A 17,278-nucleotide genomic window follows, 5' to 3' on the forward strand; every position below is an offset into this window, starting at 1 on the left:
CACTGGGGCTGAGAGCTGGGATAATTACACTGATACAATGAGCTGGGGGGCTGAATGCAGAGATAATTGCTCTGGAGCAAATTCCTGCGGCTAGCGGTAGGACTGTTGTACTGGTTCCCTACCCTGGCTCTGAGTGCTAGATTAGTTGCACTGCAGAAGGAACATCAGCTACCCGCTCTGTAATTGTCTCTTTTAACCAGTGCAGAATGGTCAACAGACAGTTACTTTTCCTTTATTTTGAGTAGCCTTTTAGCTGTTCCTAGACCCCCATTCCCACGCCCTGGGAGGTGCAGCCTGGGCTCAGGGTGCATGCTGTGGTCCCACCATGCCTGGATCCCAGGCACAACGTACATTTAAGTTTGTGTATCTTAGCAGCACAGGACTTGCCAGATTGGATCGCTTCTCTAGCCCACTACCGCAGCTCCAACAGTGGCCAGCACAGACAGTTCTGCCCTGAGCTGCCCTTGGGGAAGACCGCGGAGCACAGGCGTTAATAGGCCTTGTCAATTTCTATTTGCAGAAAAAACGCAAACAATGGCCCCCAGGAACAGAGGGAAAGGGAAGAAAGGAGGGAAACAGAAGAAAAAGAAGAATGTGGCAGGTGAGTGTGGAGGCCCCCATGCAGTCCAGGAGATTCCCCCATCCCTGTTTCTGTCCCCATTTCTCCCACTCCCAGGGCCAGAGGCTGGCTTTGCCGCAGGCTCCAGGAAGCTCAAGCTGGGAACGCTGTTGATGGAATGTGTCAGTCCCCAGGGGGACAACAGCACTAGTGCTGTCTCATCCTCTCTCCCCCTGCGCCCTCGCTGTTGCAGCTGCTCCTACATTCTGATGAGAAACAGAAGGGCCTTTCCTAAGTGGTTTAATAACCTCCCAAGCAAGGCGGAAGCTAGGAATCAAAGAGAGTGGCCCTCCCAGGCCCCTACTTCTCCCCCTGGGCCTTTAAAATGGAACCATATGGCATGGTGTGGTAGGGACAGGATGCTGGAAGACTGCTAGGCACGCATTTTTGGAGGGAGCTTCTCAGCACTTACACGTCCAGGAGACCCTGCTTTACCCAGTGTCCGTGAAATACAGCCCCCCGATTCCGAGGGAAATGTTCTGGGTAATCCCAGGCATGCCACAAGGGGAGTATCGCAGACACATTCCTATCCAAAAGGGACACAGGAATGGTTAGAGCATTGCTCTGGCTTGCTCCCAACTGGTGGCCCAGGGGATCGTTCACAGGCCCTGGTTCCTACGCTGAGGCAAGTCTCAGAGTAACAGCCGTGTTAGTCTGTATTCGCAAAAAGAAAAGGAGTCCTTGTGGCACCTTAGAGACTAACCAATTTATCTGACCATGAGCTTTCGTGAGCTACAGCTCACTTCATCGGATGCATACCGTGGAAACTGCAGCAGACTTTATATATACACAGAGAATATGAAACAATACCTCCTCCCACCCCACTGTCCTGCTGGTAATAGCTTATCTAAAGTGATCATCAGGTTAGGCCATTTCCAGCACAAATCCAGGTTTTCTCACCCTCCACCCCCCCACACAAATTCACTCTCCTGCTGGTGATAGCCCATCCAAAGTGACAACTCTTTACACAATGTGCATGATAATCAAGTTGGGCCATTTCCTGCACAAATCCAGGTTCTCTCACTCCCTCACCCCCCTCCAAAAACCCACCCCCATACACACACAAACTCACTCTCCTGCTGGTAATAGCTCATCCAAACTGACCACTCTCCAGGCAAGTCTGATTCAAATGCAAAACTGCTCCTCACTTTCACATGGCAGGAGGGTAGGTGAGTGCTATGGGCCAGATTGTCCAAAGAGCACCCTCCTGCAGGGTGCAGGTCAGGCTCTCGACGTTTTGAGAATCTGGACCTAAGCATCATAGCAGGAGTCACTGGGGGCTGAGCTCTGTCAAAAATCTGGCCCTTATTTAGATGCCTAAATGGGAGTGGAGATCTTTAGAAAATCTGGCCCTGTTTGTTGTTTCTGAGCCCTTGAAAATCCAGCTGCAGGGTGGGTGAGGAGCCAGGATTCCAGTCCCGTGCATGGCCATGCTTACCTGGAGCTTATCTCATCCTCTGCATAGATCAGCAATAACATTCTCTCTTTTGCTCGCTTGCTGCAGAAAATGAAGTAGAGGAGAAATACAGGAAAGCAGCCCTGGAGGTCGACATCCTGAAAGAGCACCTGGGTAAAAGCCTCATCTCTTTCCTCAGGACATGTGTCCTGCTACACCAGGGACTGGTAACAGGTGGAGGATAGGACTGAGGGGAGTTTTCTCCCTTCAGAGGGGAGACAGCTGCTGGGAGCCACCAAGTTTCCCGTATGGGATCAATCACTATCCCCCTGCAGAAGCGTCTGCTTTCATAGTAATGAGCCCAGTGCTGCTTTCAGTTACACCAATGTAAATCAGCAATAACTCCAGCGAGGTCAGTGAGTTCTGCCATTGTATGTGAGAACAGAGTCAGGCCCATTGGTTTATATCTCTCCAGCCCGTTTCAACTTGAAGGCCTTCCAAACTGTTTTATAGGTTATGCCTAGGAGTCCCTCCCGCACTCCTGGAATGCAGCCACCCCTGGGGTGGAACCCAGCCGCTGTTTCATGAGGTGCAGTGATGCTGTGCAACAGCTTAGGACAGGAAGTGAAAAAAAAATCCCATTGCTATTGAAACTGCAAGGGAGAACTTCAGGGAAGCAGCACGGACTTGGCCAAGGGTAATTAACCATGGGAACAACTTACCAAGGGTTGCGGTGGCTGCTTTTCGTTCACCAGAATTTTAGAAAAACCACCCAGTCTTGATGTGCTCCAGTTTAAAAGATGTGCTCCAGTTTAAAACAGGCATTAATACAGGGAAGTTGTATGGCCCATCTAGCCAGAAGCTCAGATGTGGTGATCACAGTGCGCCCTGCTGGCCTTAGAGTCAATGAAGGAATCTGTGAATTTGACCAAGCAATCAGGGTTAGTAACCTGGGCCCAGATCCTCGGAGGTATTTAAGTGCCTAACTCCCATTGAAATCAGTGGACGTTACGTGCTTAAATTCCTTTGAGGATCTGAGCCCTAGTGCTTGGGAGAAGTGCACGGGCCCGTTGATGACCACAGGTGGTCAGGACCTTGGTTCTCCATCAGTGCTGGAACATGGCATGTCCAGCAGTACAGTGCCTCCCTCTCCCCATGACGTTGTGATCACAACTGGTACCTTGCACTGAATCACCACCATCCCAGGCAGCTCCAGAGGGCTCCAATGCAAGTGCTGTGAAGTTCAGTTCATGACCGTTAGCAGCGGCCCCCTGAGCACGAGGCACGGAAGATGGTAGAGAAGTGCCAGGTATTGTGGCCCGTTGTACTCCTGCTCTCACATGGAAGTGTGTAGGTGCGTCCCTTCCCCAAATTCACAGACTCCAGGGGCAACGTTGCCGGGTACCCGCCTGGGGGCAGCACATCAGGGGAGGGGAGTAGGTTCCAGCCTCTCTGTTGAGCTTTGCATCTCCGTGCCCGGCAGCCCTCGGGAGGGACGTGGCCAGGCAGGTGAAGGCTGACAGTGAAGGACTCAAGCAGAGGCAGCTGGAGCTGGAGCGGGAGCTGGAGATGTCACGGGCCGACAAGAAAGACATTTACGAAGGTGAGGGGCTGGGGCTCTGTTGCCTAATGCTTGTGGGGTGTGGCATCCTGCTGCTTTAAGAGGGAACCCCTCCATGCTTCTTCAGCACCGCCTGGTGGGGAAGTGGCTGGGAGATGATAGCGGGCGGCTGCAGCTGGCTACTGGCCGAAGCTTGAAGGCTGCCTGAACCCCTAACGTTCCTCCTAGGCAGGCAGAGGCAGCTGCAGCCAAAGGCCATGTGCTCCATTCCCTCCAGACCAGTGGATGCCCCTCAATTGTCCCAGAGGAATGGAACACAACTGGGCTTGTGGACACACTGCCATTGCTCCCTCATAGCCCTCCCTATGTGGAGCTGCATTGTCCCTTGGAGGCTCCTCACATCCCACTCCACCCATCCCCACAGAGCAGCACCTCCCTGGTTCTATTGGGCCGTACGCACCCTGCGAGCCGGGGGCAGATGTGCCCCCAGCTGTGGACTCAAGAGCCTTAACCTTTGTCCCGAGGTCTGGAATCTGGGCTCCCCTCATGTGGAAGGCCTCCACTGGCCTTTCCCATTAGCAAACGCTTCCCTCTTCAACAGCTCTAACCCCTGCCAGGGCCTTTTCTTGAAGGTAAAGCTCAGCCAGTGGTGTGGAGTCTGAGCAGTATATAAACCCTACGCTGCTTTGGCTCCCTGCAGCTAGGCTGATGGGCAAAATTCCCCTCTGGGGCTCTCTTCTGCACATACAGCCCTCCTGCCCTTTAGTGCTGGTGGGAGGGGTCTCCCACAAGGAGGCCCTCTGCAGGGCAGGGCAGGGAGGGACAGATGGTTCAGTGGTTAACCTGAGACCTGGGTTCAGTCCCCTGCTTTGCCACAGCCCGCCTGTGCGACCGTGGGCCTGTCCCTTAGTCTCTCTGTGTCTCGGTTCCCCACCCCCAAAATGGGGTAATAGCCCTGCCCTGCCTCCCAGGGTGAGGATCGAAACATTACAGAAGGGAGATAGTGATGGGCTCCGAGAAGAGCCTATGACAGACAGGAGGGGAGCGTGCCCACTGGGTTGCATTTTTGTATCTCTCAAAGAGTCACCATGTTTGGCACCTTCCTCTCCCCACCCTTGTGCTCCTGGCCACTCAGAGATGATCCGGCAGTACCAGGAGCTCCAGCGGTAGACAGAGACCCGCATACAGCAACTGGAGACCGAGACGAAGCAGCTCCAGGAGCAGCTCGGTAGGATAGCCTGACACTCTGGGATGGAGGGAGGTGACCCAGGCCGGTGGGGCAGTTCATGGCCATGTTTCTGCCCCCCAGGAAGCGGGGATGTGCGTGCTGGCCAGCAGGGAATTTCTGAGACACATTGTCACCTGCTGAATGGCAATTCTGGGAATGTGCTTCTCTCTGGGACCAGCAGCATTTCCCCTGCAGGCTTAGTGGGGCCCTTGGAATCCAGGCTGGGACCTCTTCCATCCGAAGGGAACGCTAAACAAGTGGGATCCCATCTTTGATCTTGTAGTCTGGGCGCCTCTCAGCCCTGCACTCTCCGTCAACACCACTGTGACAAGATCTCTTCCTCCCCAACCCCTCACAGCCCCTGCAGCGCTAGGAGAGCGAGGTGATTCTGCTCCGCCTCATGCAGCAGCCATAGGGAAATCCCGCATGCAGAATCCACCTTCCCCGCTGGGCTCTCTGCTCAAGCACCTTCTGCTGCAGTCAGATAGCAATGAAGCTTTTGTGGTGTGGTTCCTGGGGGTTGGAACTCCCCCCCTCCTCCCTGCCCAAAACTGTTTCATGCCGCTTCCCCTCCCCTTTTGGGAAAAGCCTCTCAACCCCTTCCCAAGGTGTGCTCTGGTCTCAATGCTGCTGGACCCCACGTGGGTGAACTCCTCACCCCTTGGCTGGTTCTGGTGCTGTTTAAGGGATGGCCTCTCTCCATACATTGCAAAGAATTTGATGCTGATACCCAGCATCCTGTGCCCGGGGCAGAGGGCACTTTGTCATTGACATAATCGCTGTGGTGCATTTACCTGCTCCTCTGCCCTCAAGGTCAGGCCAGTCCTGATTCTCCACCTCCTACCCAGGCCCCGGTGCTGGGCTCTGCTGCCTGCCATCCCCTGCAGCTATTCAACATTCCCACTCCACTGCCCTCCTCCTCTCACTCCCTGGTGTTCCTCTCTGGTAGCAACTTGCCGTGAGGCTATCCAGGAGGCCCGGGCGGAGAGAGAGCAGGTGCTGGGGGAGAAGGACCGGACCATCACAGAGCTGCAGGGTAAAATCGATGCCATGGAGACAGGGTATGAAAAGATCCTGCACGTAAGTTGCTGTGTCAGGGGTCTGGCGCCATGCCTGTGGGGTGGGCGAGCCCTGCCGGAGCAGGCCATGGGGTGGGCTGGAAGAATCTTCCTCTTCTTAGAGGAACCTGCCAGCCCTGCTCCACAAAGCTGGGGGTCCTATCTCCAATCAACCAGAGACACAGAGCGAAGAGTGGCTACCTGCTGGTATCTACTCTGTGTGTTCCCAGGATGCCCCCCACTGCAGCATCTAGGCACCCAGTTCCAGAGCCTCCCCACTAGGCCCCTAACAGCCTGATCCCGAGGAGGCCCCCCCTTAGCGGCTGTTCGTCACCTGTTACTTCTCTGCTCTCTCCCTCCAGGGCAGCCTAGACAGAGTCCTTTCCAAGCTGGCAGCCGCCCAGGGCTGCTGGGAGAAGGAAGCCACGGCCCTGCACACGGAGCACAAGGAGAGACTGCGAGAGTTTGGGCTCAATCCCCTGGAGATCTAGGGCCCTGGTTTATGCTGGGGAAAAGGGCCATGTGTACACCCCACCCAAGCACTAACCCCCCAGCAGTGGCAGCTGTGATGGGTTGCCTTGCAGGGCTAGCAGGTATTCTCCTAACTGTGGGAAGGACCTGGATCAATAGCCCTGGAGACTGGTGTCCTCTTTCCCCAGGGCAGCTCTCTCAACACCAGGCCCAGCTCACCTTGGCCTGGGGCCCCCCAGCTAGCAGTAAGAGAACAGTTCAGTCTCCATGCCCCCTTTGGTCCTTGGCTTCTCTGCTGAGAACGGCCCTTCCCGCTCTCCCTCCCCATCCTGCTCCTTCCCAGAGAGTCCCACCAGGTTCACTGCTTCTCAGACCAGCTTAGGTAATTTTTTAAAATTGTTTTAATTGTGTAAAATGAGAATAAGAGGAGGAAGTGGGAGCCAGCTCCTGTACAGCAGGAGGGATGGATGGCAGCTGCAGGGTGGGGCTTGCAGAAGGGAAGGTTGCGGGGAGGGGGGGTCTATGCGTGGCACAATACAAGGGGCCAGATCCTCAGCTAGCTGGGAACTTACACCATGGGGGTCAGGCGCCAGGAAAAGGGAGTAACTGTTTGGGGCCCTGCCCCCTGCGTGCCATGCAACTGCTGACCCCCCCTGCCATTCCTGCCCCAGATAATTCTTGATTCTTAACAGAGAGCCCGGTCCATTGCACCCCTTCCTCCCAAGCCCATGTGCCACAACCTCTCAGGAGGCAGGGTTTTACTGCCCCTAACCTCAGCGTCTCTCCAAACTATGCAGCTGGGGAGGTTAACTTGTAAACGCCGCAATTAGGACCCAATGCAGCAACTTTACTATCTCCAAACCTCCATGCTTTGTTGCAGCACCCCCAGGTACAGCTCCTTGGCAGAGCCAGTGCTATCAGCAAAAGGGGTGAAGAGACAAGATTGTCCTTCCATTACACATGGTGCCACTGTGTCTGTTAATAAAAAGTCGGTGTGAAGCCTAAGCCAGGTGGGTGATTGGTTTCCCTTAGGTGCAGGCCCCTGAACCTCCTTATTTCACTGACCTCACCTGTTCTGGTCCCTGCTCCCACACTGGGCCAGCCCTTAATCTCTGAGACCAATCACAGGAGAAGTGGCAGCTTTAAAGTCCCAAGATCAGCTGATTGGTGTAGCAGCTCACCAGAAAATAAAATCAAGGGAAGAATCAAAGTGCAAGTTATTGTGTGTGCAAAATCGCATGTCCAGGGCTGGTCTAGGCAATGGTTTGAAGCCGCTCCAGAGCTGGGATTGCGCTGAGCCCACAGGTCCAGCACAGAGTGGCTAGAATGACTGGCTCCGTCCCTTCCAGTCCTCACACCGTGGCTCCTGCGTGGAACGGAGAAGGGTCAGTACCAGTCACTTACATGGCCCTTCTGGAGACCCTGAGCATAGGGGCTGTCCAAAGGGAGACAGGGGAAGCAGCAGAGATCAGGGTTCCAGGTGACATGTGGTACAGGGAAGAGGTTCTTAGAATCATAGCACCACCTGCACGGAGGCTTCTCCCGCTTTGTTCTCACCTGCACCATCTCAGTTTGCAGGGGTGGGTCAAATACAGTTTGGTTACTTCTCTGTCACCCCTGGGATTCCCCCCATCCAGGTATGCCCCGCATGTGACTTGGGGGCCAGATAGCAAGACAGGGACTCTGATCTCAATCTAATAACCATGTAAATCCAGAGCAACTGAAGATAATGGAGTGACTCTAGATTTACACCAGGGGCTAGGAGCAAATTCACTTGGTGTTCCTGGCCTGGGTTCTGCTCCCATTTACAATGGTGTAAGTTGGAGTAACTATACTAACACTGAATGCATCCTATGAAGTGAGCTGTAGCTCACGAAAGCTTATGCTCAAATAAATTTGTTAGTCTAAGGTGCCACAAGTCCTTCTTTTCTTTTTGCGAATACAGACTAAACACGGCTGCTACTCTGAAAACTAGCTTTTAGGCAGTTACAGCCAGGCAACAGAGCAGAGTCTGGCCTGTTGCATTTGTTCTGACTAACGAGTCACTGATGAGCTGGAGGGAGGCCAGAGAGGAGCAAGCAATGAAAAACCATCCCAGGTGCGGAGGGAAGAGCTCGGCTGTTGAGAGCTCCTGCCATGGGAAGGGCACAAACGCCTTGCCGGGAGAAGAGTTAGCGAGCCCCGGGCCCAGAGAAGTGGCAGAGGCCTTATCTGCACTGAGGGTTTAGCCCTGGGTGTAGCTGGTGCAGACATGAGTCACACCAGTGCAGGGCCATTTGTGGGACTCCAGCTCTGTCAGTGGCTACAGGCCCCAGGGCAGGGAAGCCCTAAGGAAAGGAAAGTGGAACATTAGGCAGGAACACCCCTGGAATCATCTCCCGGCAGGCAGGGGAGGGAGCCCCACTGCTTGAGACCAAACCCCGCAGCAAACCATTCTGGCCTGGTTCTTGGGCCTGCCTAGGCTAATACGACTCCTCCTGCTCTGGCTTCTCTGTGGAGTCTTGACCCCAGGTGAATGCACCGGCAGGGCGATGTGGAGCCTGGGGCAATACGTAGAAGGCAGGAGCAAGGCCAGCCTTATTCACATTCACCTGCCTAGAACTCAACAGGGCCTCAGCCCTAGCAGCAGCATCTCAGCCCTCTGGCACAACAGCCGTGATAGCGAGGCCCATCTCCCTGTAGCTCCTAAGCACCTCCTGCTCCACCCCCAGCAACGTCAGCTGTTGGCTACTCTCCTTTATCCTCCCCGGCACCTCTTTGTAGCTCTCCTGCTCCACGTTGCTCCCGTTGACCTCAATCACCACGTCCCCCTCCTTCAGGCCTGCTCCCTTCCCGACGCTGCCCCTGGCCACCTGGGAGACAGCAGCCATGCCGCTCAGGAAATACTCAGCCTTCACTGCCCCTCCAACTTCTCAGACGTGCAATCCAATGGGCAGGCCATAGAGCTGGGTCAGAGACCCTTGATGCTGACCATGCTCCGTGGGTGAGGCAGAGGGAGTCACTGGTTCTCCCTGCCTTGGAATATGGCAGGTGGGCTGCCTCAGCATTGTAAAACCACCAGCATGGGGTGTTGTCTATTCAGGGCCTCCTATGCCTATTGTCCAGGTCAGGCAAGCTGTACTGCAGCCCCGGGCTCTGGGTGGCCCCACTTTTCCAGCTAACCCTTCTAATAACCATACTAGGTGATTCTGCCCAGTGCCACCCAGCTGAGAATCCCACAGCACTTTACACACGGCCATATGGGCGAGTTAGTGAATGCAATGGGACTAGAAGCCAGGAGTCCTGGTTCCCAGCCCCCTGCTGTAACTACTCCCTTCCCAGAGCTAGGAAGAGAACCCAGGAGTCCTGGCTCCCAGTCTCAAGTTCTGCTATAACTCCTGACTCCATTCCCCTCCCAGAACTGGGAAGAGAACCCAGGTGTCCTGACTCCCCATCCCTCACCTCCACCAAACATTGCCTCCAGCTGGAAATGAAATCAGTGTTGGCGAGGCAGCTCAGGATGCCAGGCATGGACAGCCAGGGACACAGAGAGGCCTGTTCCCTGCTCAGTCTCTGCCTTGGGGGAGAGGGGTGCTGGGCAGGGAGTCTGAGTCCTGTGAGCTACCCATGCCAGAGTACAGTGCCATCTGGAGCCTCTAGCTCAGGCTCCATGTGTGTGTGTCGGAGGCTGACCGAGATTGTTTGGCCCACCCTTGGCACTGAGGTGAGGAGCATCAAGGGGAGTTACCTGTGTAATAAAGACCCCCGGCTTGTCGGTGATGGTCTGCAGCTGGAATCCGTACCCTTCCGGCCCCATGTCCAGGTGGCAGAGGCGGGGCGTGCCAATGGGCGTGCCGTTTCGCTGAGGCATGCTGGGATGAGATCCTGAGGCCGTGTGAGTGCCCGATGAAGGGTGCCCATCTTCACAGAACAGTAGCGGGGACAGCCCCATCTGGAAAACCAAGCAGCCTGAGGCTCACAGCTCCTGGGGCCCTGAGCCAGAGGAGAACATCCCTGAGGCGGGAAGTCAGCTTTGCCAAGGCCTCTATCTCGATATCCCACATGGCCATGGGCCTATAGTGACCCAGCACTGAATGGCAGAGGGTGCCCGGGGAGGAATTCCTGTGGGGCTGCTGCCCCCAAAGAGGGCAGGGTTGGGATCTCTCCCTGCTGCCCACCAGCCCTCACACTGCGCCGCGATCCTGCTGGGACGTACCGAGCTGTAGAATTTGTCTCCATCCGGATCAATCACCAGCAACGTCACCTGGTTGCCGCTAGCGCGGATCACATCCACCACCTCCTGGTGGCACAGCCCCTCCACGCCCTCACCGTTCACGGCCAGGAGCCGGTCTCCATCCCTCATCCCTGCCCTGTCGGCTGGCAGCCCGGTATCCATCTCACACAGGAAGTGGCCTGCATGTGTGGGGGACGGACCCAGAGAGAGAGAGAGAGAGAGAGAGAGAGGAAGAAAAAAGAAAGATGGAGAGGAGAGAAAAGGAAAATTGTGAGTATGAGAGAGAGAAGTTAAAATTTCTTTACTGACAGGGTCCATACAGTGGGGCTGGCCCCGTCCAGCTAATGCATTGATCCTCATCGCCAGGCGGCGATTAGGGACAATATCCCCCTTTTACAGATGGGTAAACTGAGGCAGATGGGTGACCTTGGGCAAGTCCCTAAGAAGTCAGGGTCAGCATCAGGAACAGAACTCATTAGCTCTGGGCTCCCAGGCCTGTGCTCAGGCCTCTACCTCTACGATACGCACCGATAGCCCTAGTTCCCCATCCTGGGCCGACTTACCCATCCTCCCTGAGCTGCCCCTCTCTTCCTTCAGCAGGAACCCGTAGCCATCTGGACCTTTCACCATGTGCAGTTTCCTGGCCTTGAAGGGCAGCGTGGCGGTATCGGCCATGGCAGCTATGACCCTGACACCCTGCAGCCGGTAGAACTCCTCCGACTTGGCATCTATCACCAGCAGGGTCACTTTGCTGCCACTCTGCTTGAGCTGGCTCCGAAAGAAACACATGCGCACAGAGAGCCACGTGGGCCTGGTTAGAATCAGCACCGGGCCCCCTGACACCCTCCCGCAGGGCATAGGCCATGGAATAGCCTGGAGACCAGGGGCAGGGATGGACAGTCCTAGGCATCGTGCCTTCACCACACGCATCAGAACTCAGAACACGGAGTGTGGAGAGCACTGGGCATTGACCTGGTGGGGCATCTCCAGGGTGAAGGGCCCTGTGTCCCCAGGGAACTGTCCACTACCATCTGCTGAGTGTGGCGCCAGAAGGTGACTGGATCTGTGACTTTGGACAGACAGACGCTGCCAGCCTTACATGAGGCGTGATTGTGAGGGAGACAGGGGGAGAGAAGAGGATGAAGGCTGTGGGGGAGGGACAGGCAGATGAAGAGGGAAAGTGGGGACAGGAGGACAGAGAGGTGAAGGAAGGACAGAGGGACAGTGACTGAGGAATGGTGAGTGGGAGCGGATAGGCAGACGAAGGGGGCCTGATGCAGGGCAGAGAGATGTTCAGTGATGAGTGGGTGGGAGGGAAGGAAATGGGATCTAGTAAGGCAAAAGGCAGCAAGTGTCTGACAGACATGTTCCAAGGACCTGAGGGGAGATTCGGGCCAATCTACGACCTGGTGGCCCCCCACCCTGGGGAACAGCCTGGCAGTGGGACGCTAGGCCTGGGCATGTACCTTCCTGGTGAGCAGTGCATAAGTGTAGTTCCTCACACTGGCCCCATTCAGCTCGAGCAGCCAGGAGTCAGAGGGGACACCCGCTTTATCTGCTGGGCCGTTGCTCGTCACGGACAGCCGGAACGTGCCCTTCACACCTGCATGGAGAGTAGAACAAAGGGATAGTGCTGGCAAGCCCAGCCACCATGGGGAAGTGCCCCCTCGCCGGGAGGCCTGGCTGGCCCTGCCGTGGGGAAGCGGGTAGAGGAATATACACACAGGAAGCACTGGCAGGGTTTTGATGTTTTCTTTTACCTTCTGGAGCTGAAACCCTGAAGCCAAAGCCACTTTTGTCCTTCACGACATGGCAGAGCCGCGGCCTGGTGTGGCCCGGCAGCAGCTCTGCCAGGTTCTTGTCAAGGGCTTTTGCAACTTCGTAGGCATTGCCATCCAGGACTGCGACAGCGACCTGGTTACCACTGGCCTTGATCTTCTGCGCCACCTGCAAAAGAATCCAGGCATATGGACCCAGGGCCAGGGGGCTCCAGACACAGGGCTTGGGAGGGATGTCGTGCTGGCAGAAGGTACTAAATTGACAGTCTTGGAGACTCTAGTCCTCTGTTTGGCCACAGGACAGGGAGAACCTGGGCTGCAGCAGAGCAAGCTTCCCAACCCTGCCCTGCCATGTGACTCGCCCCTGCTCGGACAGAGAAGGGGGCTCTGCAGTCATGGCCTGCTCATGCTTTGGGCTAATGCTGCCGGCAAGGGGCCAGGTGGAGTGGTTGTTTCCGGGCTGTGGACATTAGGAATTGAGCTGAGGCCCAGCAAACTCATTTCACGGGAGCCACCCAACCGCCCGTGGGACACTGACTTGAACCAAAGCCCAGATCCCAATACACTGGAGCTCCAGGGGAGTTTGGTTTTGGAGCCAGATGTTATGGCTCTGGCCCATGCCAGGTCTCTGCTGGCTCCTACCATGGACAATCAGAAGGGTACAGTGTGGGGCAGCCAGTGCCCCATGACAGTTCATCCCCCGTTAACCAGGCTGAGCTGATGGTGCTAGTCACAGACCTCGGCGCTCAGCCCTGCCCACGGCTTACCCTGAAGTGCTCCATGTTGTCCACGTATTCACCGTTCACCTCCAGGATCCGGTCCCCGTCCTGCAGGCCCCTGCGCTGGGCCATCCCCCCACAGGCAAGCTGCCGGATGATGTGCCCCTTGTACCCCACTTCCTCACGTAGGCAGAACCCAAAGCTCTCCCCATCGCCCTTGGTCAGCAGGTAGAATCGTGGCTTCCCTGCGTCTTCTGTATCTGAAGGAGAACAGAGCCTGTGAGTGCCACGTGGTACCCAGGCTGTCACTGTGGAGGGGGACATGGGTAGGCAGCATGTGGGGAATCAGTAAGCGTGTAGAGATATTAATGAACTGGGGTAACCTCCCGCCCCCCGCCATGCACCACACCCTCTGGGGAGCCTCAGTCATTCAGGTTTGCTACAGAGAGGCAGGATTCTGCCTCCTGCTAGCCAGGTGGGATTCTAGTCTGTGCACCATCTCATTGCCAGGCCTGCTCAGTCTTGTACCAGCTGGATGCTCACGTGCCTGTGTGTGCACCGGCTTGTGTCTTTGTGCATCTGTCCCAGGCACTTCTGCATATTCATATCATATGGATAGTGTCCACTTTTGGCTGTGGACCTGCCCGGGTGCATCCCGAAGTCCCAGCGTGCCTGGGCTCATCTGTACTCCGGACACATCCGTGTGCATACATATGTCCACCTGTGCTTATGCACCTGCCTGGGTTGCTGTGTACATGCAGACACATACGGTGTCATGCCGTGTCACACTGTGGGTGCATATGCACCCACATGCGCCTATGCGCCTGTGTACCTCCCTGCATGTGAATGCGCATCCCGCTGCACTTGCATGTGATTGCCTCCCAGCAGGGACTTTTCCCCTGTCTGGTTTCACCTCATCCTTCTGTACATGGGGGGAGGGTTATTGCGGTCAGGTCTCCCTCGGTTTGGATTTGCCAGAAGCAAAGAAGAGGCTCACTGAACCTCTCCCCCAGCAAAAAGACAGCAGCAAAGAGACTGCATGCAAGCTGGCCTCCGTCCAGGTCTCTGCCCCCCGTTACAGAGGGGTGTGGGTGCAGTGCAGGCAAGGGTCTCCAATCCAAGTCGGGAGGTGGGGGGAGGGAAGGGGCTGTTGGCAGCTCTCTCAGACACGAGGGCTCAGGACGGGGGCCTTCTCCTTCTACACGGAATTGAAGTGCCCAAGAAGCATCAGTTATGAACAGTTTTAGTCACTTATGCAAGATCACATGCTGGTGGGTGGTCTCACTCTACAGGTCATGTCTGCCCCCCCGCCCCACCCTACTCCTCACACAAACACAGCACCCAGCCTGGCCCTGGAGGGGCCGGGGGGATGCTGCTGAGCCTAGTTTCTTCTAAGTCAGTTTGCTCTTGAAGAGGAACAACCCCAACCCGCAGCAAGCCCAGGGCTGCCACTTACCGGAGTCCTCTGCCAGTGATAGGGCTGGGTTATCAATCCCGTCTTTGGGGTTGAATTCAAATTTCCTGAAACAATAAGAGAAGAATCTACAACAATAGATAAGAGACGTCAATCTACAGCAGCCAGACTCACTGGGCCCCACTCCAGCTCGGTGTGCCGTGACATCACACCCCAGCCACATGGGCTGCAGCTGGCCTGGGCACCTGCTGCAGGGAATCCCAGCCCTATCCTGTTGGGAGCCCAAAAATGTTAGGGGGGCAGGCAGAAGGGGGCTGTATTTGCTGTCTCCTTCCTTGGGAGAATCTTGCCCACAGGCTCCAGTGTTCATATAGAAATGGAGGGAAGGGAGAGGGACCTGAATGGGACACTGGAGGGCAAGGCCGTGGGAAGCTAAGGGTATCAGATGACCATGTCAGGGGTCAGGAAGGAATCTCCTCACACCCCTGCCATACAGCATGGCACAACGAGCCAGGTGCTGTACCGCCTTTCCCTGTAGCATCAAATATTGGCTACAGCCAGAGGCAGCAGACCAGGAGTCCAGTCCTGCATGGGAAGCACTATCTTCCTACTGCAATGGGTGTCTGGACACCACTTCCCTCTGAATCTGAGCTGCTCGGCTGTGTGTCATGGCCCCCATACTGCTAACAGCTAAGGGAGATTCTCCTTTGGCCTGAGATTTTGGAGCAAGGGGGGGGTCCCCACTGTGCCCGAGAAGTTCCCAAGAGCCCACAAGAACTGTTAAGTCCCACATGCCCATGGATTTGTCACACTCCCACACACAAGCACAGGAAGCAATTGGCATGGGACCAGGAAGGCACCCTTAGGAGACCAGCAAAACCCAAAGTATACAGGAGTAGCTCAGCACTTACAGGGTTAACTCCTTGGAATCCTCAAGCCCTGCGAAAGAAAAGGCTCTGAGGTCAGACCATCTCTCTAGTAGCCCTGACATTGCATTGTGCAGGCGCACAAATCACCTCACCTGGGCTGCATTCACATGCCCACCCCCTGCCTGGGGCGAGCAGACCCTGCCCCAGCACATGCCCCAAAGCACTGCCATGCGCTCACCGAGGCAGGGCCCCCCACAGGGACACCGACCCAGCCTCTTGTGGCTGGTCCCCTTCCAGGGGCTGTAAGCAGAGCCCAGACTAGATGGGCACAAACAAAGCTCAGGGGCCTCCTTTCCTACAGGCGGGACCCAGTGAACGTTCCAGGTGGATGGCGGTTCCTGGGTTTGTCAGGAGGGGAGGGAGCCTTGTCCTTGTGCACCGTAGTGCCTACTTCTTGCCCGCGTGAGGGGGATGCCCCGGAGATGCACTTGTGTACAAACACCCACAGCACAACACAGCTTTGGTCCATCCACCTCCACCCTCAACCAGGTGTGAGAGGGGGAGAGGCAGCTGGAGACCCAAGTTGGGATCAGTGAATCAGATGCATTTTGGAGGACCACAGCCTCCTGAGCCCCAGCTCTCTGCTGTGGAGCCAACTGTGTGTGCCCACAGGGGGAGGGGGAAGGAGTCAGGGGCATGTGTGAACACTTCCCTCCCACCCCCTGCAAGGTTTGTGCATTTGCTCAAAGTTGCATAGGCCCTGGAGCCAGTGGGGAAGAGGGGGTTAAGCAGCATTCCTCTCTGCTAAATCAGTATTGCTCCCGCTGTAAGGGCCCAATGCCACTGAAATTTGACCGGGCCACCCCTCCACCCAGACCGTCCAGACAGAGGGGCATGGGGTGCTGTACTGCCTTCTGCTGTAGCATCAAATATTACTCCCCTGTGCCCGTATGGCACAGTAGAGGGGAATGCCAAGAACGTGACTTCTGGCAGCCCTGGATCATGCGTTGTGTGGGTAAGAGAGCGGGGATACGGAAGGAGACCTGGGGCCTCTGCGGGTGGAGGGGCTGGCAGGGGATGGAATTTGACCCCCCGATCCTGCCCCAAGAAATAGTTGGCATGGTGCCACCACTCTCTGGCTAACTGAGGCTCAGTGCAGGGCATCCAGCCAGCAGGGAGGCAGCTCTGGGGGTGCAGTCCAGACCCGTTCTCGCCAGTGGCACGTACCTCTGCGTTTCTGAGCAGGAGAGTGCACCTCACAGCCTTCACCTCCACTTAACTGGGTACTTAGTACCCAGCCCAACCTGGCCTGCTGCTGCAGAAACCTGGCCACGGAGAGCTAGGGAGGTACGAGACAAGGCCTGAGCTGCAGTGCTCACAGCCAGGGACACACTGTCCTCAGGGTCAGGACTGGGCTTTTAGGGAGGCAGGACGAGAGGGCAATGGGGCTTAGGGAAAGGGCAGAGAGTAACTTGTCAGGGATAATGCCCTTGGCCCCCAAAATACAAGCCACACAGAAAGCCAGCCCTAGAGAACCCACAATCCCATGGAACTGGGGGGCTGCCTAGAACTCCCAAATGAAAGGTTGTCTGTCTCTCCGGATGTCATCAGGACCCCTCCCCCCCGCCCAAGAACTCCTGCAGCCACCCAACCCCACCCCCAGCACCTGGAGAGTGAAGAAAGCCACGGGCCCTTGGTTATGTGTGTGGGGTAGGTTCCTCAGAATCAACCCCCTTTCCCCCCAGCTGCTTCCCACCCACGCCATAAGCCTCAGCTACTTACTTTGCTTTTGCTTCATGGCTGTGGCGAAGGTGCAAGGTACAGCGTGAAGTGGCAGGTGAAGCTGGTGTCCCCGCCTCCTCCAAGACTGCACCGGTTTAATATTTAAACAAGACAGAAGTCTTCCCCTGCGCCCATGAGTCTCAGCAAGAGAGAACAGCTCCCCTCGGCTG

At 56.2% G+C, this 17,278-nt stretch overlaps 2 protein-coding genes across 2 annotated transcripts; one reads left to right on the forward strand and one right to left on the reverse strand.

The window, feature by feature from the left end:
• Positions 1-534: 534 nt before the first annotated feature.
• On the forward strand, positions 535-6,353 carry DRC12 (dynein regulatory complex subunit 12 homolog). The gene is given in 6 exon segments (XM_077839687.1): positions 535-601; positions 2,124-2,189; positions 3,499-3,618; positions 4,712-4,804; positions 5,754-5,884; positions 6,225-6,353. Coding segments are annotated over 6 exon segments (606 nt in total).
• Positions 6,354-8,966: 2,613 nt separating this feature from the next.
• NHERF4 (NHERF family PDZ scaffold protein 4) lies at positions 8,967-17,124 on the reverse strand. The gene is made up of 10 exons (XM_077839642.1): positions 17,109-17,124; positions 15,369-15,396; positions 14,500-14,564; positions 13,092-13,303; positions 12,307-12,493; positions 12,013-12,149; positions 11,110-11,314; positions 10,529-10,725; positions 10,061-10,264; positions 8,967-9,185 (listed from the first exon to the last, which is right to left on the reverse strand). Exons 1-10 carry the CDS (start codon positions 17,122-17,124, stop codon positions 8,967-8,969), a joined length of 1,470 nt encoding a protein of 489 aa, XP_077695768.1.
• Positions 17,125-17,278: the final 154 nt, after the last annotated feature.

The sequence above is a fragment of the Eretmochelys imbricata genome, chromosome 22 (assembly GCF_965152235.1).
Source record: "Eretmochelys imbricata isolate rEreImb1 chromosome 22, rEreImb1.hap1, whole genome shotgun sequence".
NCBI classification, from domain to species: domain Eukaryota; kingdom Metazoa; phylum Chordata; order Testudines; family Cheloniidae; genus Eretmochelys; species Eretmochelys imbricata.

Bases quoted from the DNA above. Each gene is read 5' to 3' on its own strand.
- NHERF4 (XM_077839642.1), bottom strand. The intron at 12,150-12,306 runs GTAAAAGAAAAC...CTCTCCATGCAG, and splicing joins CAGGGTTTCAGCTCCAGAAG to GTGTGAAGGGCACGTTCCGG. The intron at 10,265-10,528 runs GTACGTCCCAGC...TTGGTTTTCCAG, and splicing joins GAGACAAATTCTACAGCTCG to ATGGGGCTGTCCCCGCTACT.